Source organism: Fragaria vesca, linkage group LG4 (genome assembly GCF_000184155.1).
Source record: "Fragaria vesca subsp. vesca linkage group LG4, FraVesHawaii_1.0, whole genome shotgun sequence".
Taxonomy (NCBI): domain Eukaryota; kingdom Viridiplantae; phylum Streptophyta; class Magnoliopsida; order Rosales; family Rosaceae; genus Fragaria; species Fragaria vesca.
In genome coordinates this window covers 5,177,848-5,185,422 of record NC_020494.1, presented here as the reverse complement: position 1 = coordinate 5,185,422, position 7,575 = coordinate 5,177,848, and the positions used below count along the sequence as shown (strand labels likewise).

The following is a 7,575-nucleotide window of genomic DNA, read 5'->3' as shown; positions in this document are numbered from 1 at the left end:
AAGGAGCTTGATTGGAGATTGATGTTCTCCGGAACCAAAATTTTTTTGTCTGCTCTTTTTATAAATTATTCATGATCCTTAGAAATTTTTCATCCTCTCTCAATTTCACATCTCCTCTCTCACAATCCAGTTTTTAAAGACTGAACATAAGGTTACTATGAATATCACATCTTCGAATTCTTCTTTTTTGGGTTGAAAAAAGGTTGCTTTGAATCTCTTTTTTTTTTTCCTTTATGAAATCATGCATCTGAGATGTATGAAATTCATATATGAAATTGTGCTTATGAAATTGTTCTTATGTTTTTGCAGAGAAGATTAGAATTTGGTTTTGCGCTTGGGACCTTGGTTTTGATAGAATGAATTTTATGTTTCTAAGACTAATAGTTTAAAGCCACTATGAACCATTTATATAGGTAGAATTTAGAATGTGCAATGACTTGTGAAACTTTTGCTGAGACCTTAAGTTGTCGTTATATTTAAACTATTCTATATTGTGAGTATTTAGCTATGTAAATGAGTGAAAATTAATTGAGGAATTTGAATATGTGAACTTAGTTGACAGAACCAGTCAAGAAGCATGTGGAAGACAAAGTTGGAAAGGCGATTCTAAAGCATATGTCATTTTAATGAACGTTTCAGAATATCTAGATTTGAGTAAATGGTGCATTCTCATAAGCAACTTTTTATGTGTTTATTGTAATCCTTGTATTTCTTTTCTTTTTGGGGGTAATGGTTTTATGTCCCTCCAATATTGTACCATGTTTTAGCATATCAATAAAAAAAATTCAGGCGTGAGGATGAGCCTCATGACATTACACTCGACTAGGTTTGGAACCCCGAAAAAATTGGTATTTTTTGAATACTTTTTTAAAAATAAAAAAAATTATACAAGGGGGGACATTTTTTTTCCCACACTGGGCCTTGGATCCTTCAGGACCGGCCCTGCACACAACACAATCTCTTCTTTCCACCCACAATCTCCAAGAGGGCTCTTTTGGCAGCGACCATAATGCATGTCACTTCCCTATTTGAGTATGGGTGGTCACGTATTGGTTATCACCCCTCATTCTCTATTGTTACTGTTCTGGTCTTGTGCTTGGGATCTCGGATCCTTTTCAGCCGTCATGCTTTCTTCTCTGTCTCGTTGATGGAGAAAATGATGTTGGTGTGAAGGATCTCATATTTTTGGTTATTGGTCTTCTTTTATCTTGTATTTTGGGATTGGATTGGCATCGGTACAACTTTTGTGGGTAATATGGTTTTAGCGGCTTGGTGACAATGCATTGCTCATGGCGCAATCACCGCGATGTGTTAGACAAAAACGAGGGTTCCGGTAGTTGGTTGAGCCTCTTTTTGGGCCTATGTATTAGCTTTTTTATTGTCAGGAATTTATTTCATGTTACTAGCTATTTTGAAGTCCAAAAGTTTGGGCATGTCCATCAGACTGATTATGTATTTTTATTATATGCCATTAGGCTAGCTTTGGTACAACTTAATTGATCCTATATACCCAAAAAAAAAAAAAAAAGACCATGACTTTTCAAGAAAATATTGTAGAATTAATTGCAGCCCATATGATGGTGATCCTCAGAGAAGGCCTAGCAGATCAAAAGACCATTTTAAATGCTTAATAAACAGATGGTTACTCAAACAGGGCCCCGCAAAGCCCAAACTTAAGAAAACCATATTTGAGATTAAGTAATATAAGCCCAGTCTGTTTCAGACGCTAGGCTTGTCCTAAACACTAGTGACATAACAGAAATAGAAGCCCAAAAACCAACACATAATACACAACAACCCAACATAAGCAGGTGGACACCCCAATATTCCCAAAATAAATTTTCTCCTCCGATCAACCTCTCCGACATCTGACCGACAGGAAGCTTTCCGCCCTTTTAGAAGGAATTTTTGAAGCTTCCACTTCTATTGATCCTAAACTATTGTCTTACTCTTACCTTCTCTCTTTATGGAAAAAAAAAAAAAGACTATCTATCTTTATTGTTATAGATCTTTATTGGACCAACGTACTATTTATTAATTAACTAATATAGCTTTAATGCTAAAAAATGCATACAAATACAAAAAAAGGCGCAAACATTTACTCGACTATCGAAACAGAAATTTCATACGGAGATAGCTACATCTCGCTCAAACTTAACTAAGGAGGTGGATCGGTCAATCAAACATCCTCCACATGAGCTATAAAACATAAGATGCAACATGTTGACGAGTAGATTCAAGGGAGGGATTAGCTAGGATTAGATGAATCGAATGAACACTTAATTTAACAATGGATCGATGGATGGACATGCAACATTCTATGAATAAACATATAGTAATGCAGTTTGAAACACCATCTCAAAAAATTAGACATCCACTAGAGAGCCTCCACCGTTGGATCCGACTCTGACTTGCCTAAAATAGTTTATTAAGCAATGGCTTATTTACTTAATGGGGTTAGTGGAAGCCATGAAGAATGCCCCAAACTGAGGGAGGAGAAGCACAACGCAGACAAACATTCCATCCAAGAAAGCCACCCATTTCTGAAACCCACAAAACGTGGTCAGCTCGACTTAGTTTAATCGTTGATTTCTGCAGCCATGCATTAGGGTTTTTCTAGGGTTTAAGCAGATAGAATAAGAGAGGGAGTGGGATGCACGTAAATTGAATATGGTAGTTCGTAAGCATCAGGATTAGGTGTAAATATTCATTTCATTCTTGGCTTCTCTAATCTGTATCTGTATGTGTAGTTGTGTACCTAAAACCTTTCATTGGGTTTTAAGTTCGAAGCATAATCGATTATTTGCAGCAGCAATAATCAAGTGTGTGTGTTTGCTTTCATGGTGGTGTTGGGTAACTGTGAAGAAGAAGAAGAGTCCACGTGCCGTCACGTGGATGAGGCTAAATCATCACTGCCCTCAGTAATCATTCGAATTCCAATCCCCATGAATTGTCCTGGCTGTAAAACTCAGGGTCTAGCTTTCAGATAATCTTACAGCAATTCACAGATATCATGCATTATGGTTTAATAATTTTTAAGCTTCTGATTGCTGGAAAAAAGGAGTAACTTTAGCAAGATGCATTATCTATTCGCCCTAAACACTTCAAATTTTTACATAGACACAACCAAAAGAAAGATAGAATCACAATAAATAGAATTTGAATTGATGCAACGAATGATTTTATCATTTTTAAGTTCTTACATATTTCATAATTTTAACGTCCAAACGGTACCGTACCATTAAAGAAATTCAAAAATTAACAAACAAACAGTTAACATGGGGATGTATTCTTTCTCCTACAAGGCTACAAGGTCAACACTTCAACGATGTATATAGTCCGAATCCTATTTTAAAAAAAGAAAAATCAAGATTCATATCCCTCGTTATAGGCTTATAGCTAGTATTACAAAATAAAAAGTTGATTTAAGTGTGAATATATAAGAATTGTAGCAAGTGGAACAATGTCAAGTCTATTATATTCATTTGTTTATTTATTTTGTATGGTGCGATAGTATCACCTCTTACATCCATCGAAGAATCAATCGTCTAATGTTTATAAGTAATGTTAATAGATTTCGATAAGGTGAGATAACGACATCGGTTGATGGTCGAAATAAGAAAAGAAGAAGAGAAATCTAGGAGAGATTTAGAAAGAAAAAAAAAACCATCTGAAACGGGGATGTGATTAGAATCTCCTAGGAGAGCAAAGACGAAATTAACTGATCAGTTATGTTTAAACGCCGTCCCGGAGAGATTATCATTTAGTTTAATTAACCCTAAACCCTCGATACTTAAATCAGTAATCTAATCCCTAAACTTCAACCCTGACCCCACGCGCCTCAGGTATGTTGACCAATCACGCTCTAATCTGGAGGCAAAATTACAAGAACACGAACACGGGAACCACAGTCCCTAAAATCACGTGACGGTCTTCACTCGAGTCAAGCAGCGATTGGTGCCCTGTTTCGGCCGTCACGGCATCATGTATTAGACATTCGTCCCCTACGGACTACGGTCCTACTATATATTGGACTCTCTTCTTCTTCTTGAGCCATTCAAGGAATAATAAATTTCTCCTGATTTTCATCTTAATTTTTGAAATGAGTAGCTTTTGATTGAAATAATCTAATGGACCAAGATTGTCTGTTCAACCTCAAATTAATTGAGATCACATACACAATCTGCTCTTTAAGGAAGTAATTACAGCTGTTTCATATGTACACCAGCTTAATTATCGAAAAATTAAAACTGTTCATCATAGACATCATGTATTTTTCTTTTTTTGATTATTTATACAAAAAAGTGTCAAATCAAACCATATGTATACTTTTTATTATAAACTCACGCACCCTATATACGTCGGTAAAGTTTGAATCCATAATCTCAACATTGTTGGTTAGGCTACCTAACCAACCAAACAGTACCTAACCAACTAATTAACGAAGTCACAACTCAATGACGTATATACTTATATACATCTTGTTCTCACGTGATTTGCAAGCCAAAATTTTTTGTATGATAAAACTAAAGTTATAATAACTACTTTCTTCACTTTCTAATTTTGGTAGGATTAACGATAATCTACATTGCAACCGAGAGAGGGATTATGCATGAACCCATATAATAGTTTTCTCAAAAACCAATTTTTTGTTGTTGTTGTTGTTTTAGTAATTTTCTTTCATTTTATTATAATAGTAAAAGTTGAGCTACTATTTCATTAGTTTATGAAAAAGATGCAGAGACCATGTCATTCATCATGTAAGCACATATATATTGACACATTCTTGAAAAGCAATTTGGGTTTTCCTGCTTCTACCCCATTGCAGTTTTTTCCTTTTTTCTTTCTTTTCTAGAGAGACGGTGGGAAGAAGGATCGCTCATCAAAGGTGGGAACCAACAACTCAATGGTCTTCGCCCTCATTCTCTGACTTTTATGTTCTAAAAAACTTTCTGAAGAATTTCCATCAAAAAGTTCACGGGATTTCAATCTCAACAATTCGAACCCTTCTGAAAATCCCACCCCAAATATTTGCAGATTGGTGCTGGTTGAGGTGGTTAACCGTTAAAGGCCAATCCTGCAAAAGGGTTTTCACAGTTTCATAAATTTGTGAGTTTCCACATTCTTCTTCTTCATATTTATATCCCTGTGCCTGTCTCCATCCCTGTCTGTCCAAAATAAATGCATGATGAAGATCCAAGAACAATCACACAGGATTCCTAATCCCATTTCTTAAAATCCCAAATCCCGGAATTTCAGTGCATCATCTCATCCAAATCCATTCTCTAGCTTCCATATAAAGAACTACCAGTCTCAGGGTCTTGCTCTGTTTTTGTGAGTGGTGTTTTGTTGGTGATGGGTTGCGCAAGCTCGAAGAAGTCTCCGCGGTGCCGCCACTGCCACAACAACTATTCTTCTCCGGTCACGCGGCGGAGCTACTCAATGCATGTTCATCATCCACCTCAGAACAGAGGCGATAGCTACCATGTCGTTGCGCTCACCTCCTCCACCTTGGGATCTCTCAGCAACAATAAGATCGAGTACGAGTTCAAGACAATTGTCAACGACAATAAGGATCATATCCACAAGGTGATGGAGAAGGAGAACGAGAATGTGAATGTGAATGAAAACAATAAGGATTTTTCGATGGGATTAATTGAGGCTAAGACGTGGTCCAAAATGATCAACCAGAAGATTCCCAAGATTATACCGAAAACGCCGACGAGAACGCCGCCGGGAGAGCCGGAGATGATCGATGCTTGGGAGTTGATGGAGGGTCTTGAAGATATAAGTCCCCTGAGGAATTCAGGTCATCATCTTCGGAGCTTTTCTTTTGACGTTATTAAAAGTCCATGTCCTGTTCCCGTTACAGGTTGTGTTGATCGTCCCAAGTCAAGGTTCCAAGAAAATGGTGCTGCCTCTCCTAAGCCTATGTGGCTTCAATTGGCTGATTACGAGAATAATTTGAATTCTTCCAATGCTGGGATTCCCGATTTTGATCCGGAGGTCATTTCCGGATTTAGAAAGTCTTTCAAAGAGCTCAAGAAAGATGATCCATTTCATTTTCAAGATGGAGAGGAGCCCAATGAGGATATCTCCTTTCATTTTGATCATAGAAAAGAAGAGCTCGATGAGGATGATTTCAAGGATAAAGAAGATGAGCTTCAGGAGGATGATTCTTTTCATTTCTCTGATGAAAAATCTTGTGTCATTTCGGATTTCAATTGTCAAGTGCCTTATGGTAAGGCAAAGGATATAGAGAAAGTGGTGTTGTACTTCACTAGTCTTAGAGGGGTGCGCAAGACTTACGAGGATTGTTGCCATGTGAGAGTGATTCTAAAAGGCATAGGTGTTCGAGTTGATGAGCGAGATGTTTCGATGCATTCAGGATTCAAGGAGGAGCTGAAAGAGCTAGTGAAAGGTGGGTGTGGTGGAATTTCTTTGCCTAAAGTGTTTGTGGGGGAGAAATACATTGGTGGAGCTGAAGAGATTCGGCAAATGCACGAAGATGGGAAGCTCGAGAAGTTGCTTGAATCTTGTGAGAAGTTGAATGATGTTGGTGGAGATGGTGGTGGAGTTTGTGAGGCTTGTGGGGATATAAGGTTTGTGCCATGTGAGACATGTTCCGGTAGCTGTAAAATTTACTATGAAGATGATCATGATCCAGACGAAGAACTTGAGGGCCAAGAGGAAGAAGAAGCAATGGAGGGTGAGTGTGGATTCCAACGATGCCCAGATTGTAATGAAAATGGCCTAACACGTTGCCCCATTTGTTGCTATTAATGTTCTTTCTATGGCCTAAAACCAGGTACTTAATTAGTTTTGACACTCTTTTTGGTGCTTCTTTTTCTTTTGGGTTTTCCATCTTTGGTGAGTTGATTCTTGTACTTGTACAGAAAAGAGTTATGTTACGTTTCATAAGAAATGGATGAGAAAAAAAAGGAACTGCATTAGGGATAACAATGAATAATGTTTCAAGCAGGTTCCTCAACACCTACAGTGCCATGAAAGTTGTATAATTTGTTACTTTTGTTCTTTTCCAGAGAACAAATGAGAAAGGCTTGTATCGCATATTTGTATCTCCTTTACAAGAACTCAAAGAAACATATGAAATGCACAATCTTGCTAGCTTCTTGTTCTGCATTCAGCTTGCTTTTCTGTTGTTGAGTAGTTGGGATATGAGAATTACAAGAGTAAACTTGTCGGCTACGACCTAATGCTAATCGATCCTCAAAGTTGAAAGCCGAATGATTTCGACTCGTACCATTAGACAAAATAGTACTGGACGTATCATCTTATTGTATTGTCAATAACATCTCTCTGTCTATAAAATCGATCAAACATTGTAGCTTCGGAATTATGTTCTTTTAAAGATATTTGAAAACTTTCCTACTATAATTAATGAAACAGATATCTGACTTGAAGTTGATTCTAAGCCAGTAATTAAGGTTGTTAGGACCACCTAATCCTATTGTTTATGTCAATCTTCCATCTAAAATTAAGGAAAGCTTCAATTGAAAATTCAGTTTGGTGTAGTGTTACACTACTACACTGTTCTATTCTATACAAGAAAAC

General features: G+C 37.2%; 1 protein-coding gene across 1 annotated transcript; it reads left to right on the top strand.

Moving 5' to 3' along the window:
* The first annotated feature begins 4,963 nt into the window (after nucleotides 1-4,963).
* Nucleotides 4,964-6,783, top strand: LOC101313788 (uncharacterized protein At5g39865-like). Its single transcript, XM_004296504.1, has 2 exons — nucleotides 4,964-6,098; nucleotides 6,186-6,783. Exons 1-2 carry the CDS (start codon nucleotides 5,356-5,358, stop codon nucleotides 6,781-6,783), a joined length of 1,341 nt encoding a protein of 446 aa, XP_004296552.1. The 5' UTR covers nucleotides 4,964-5,355.
* The last annotated feature ends 792 nt before the right edge of the window (nucleotides 6,784-7,575 follow it).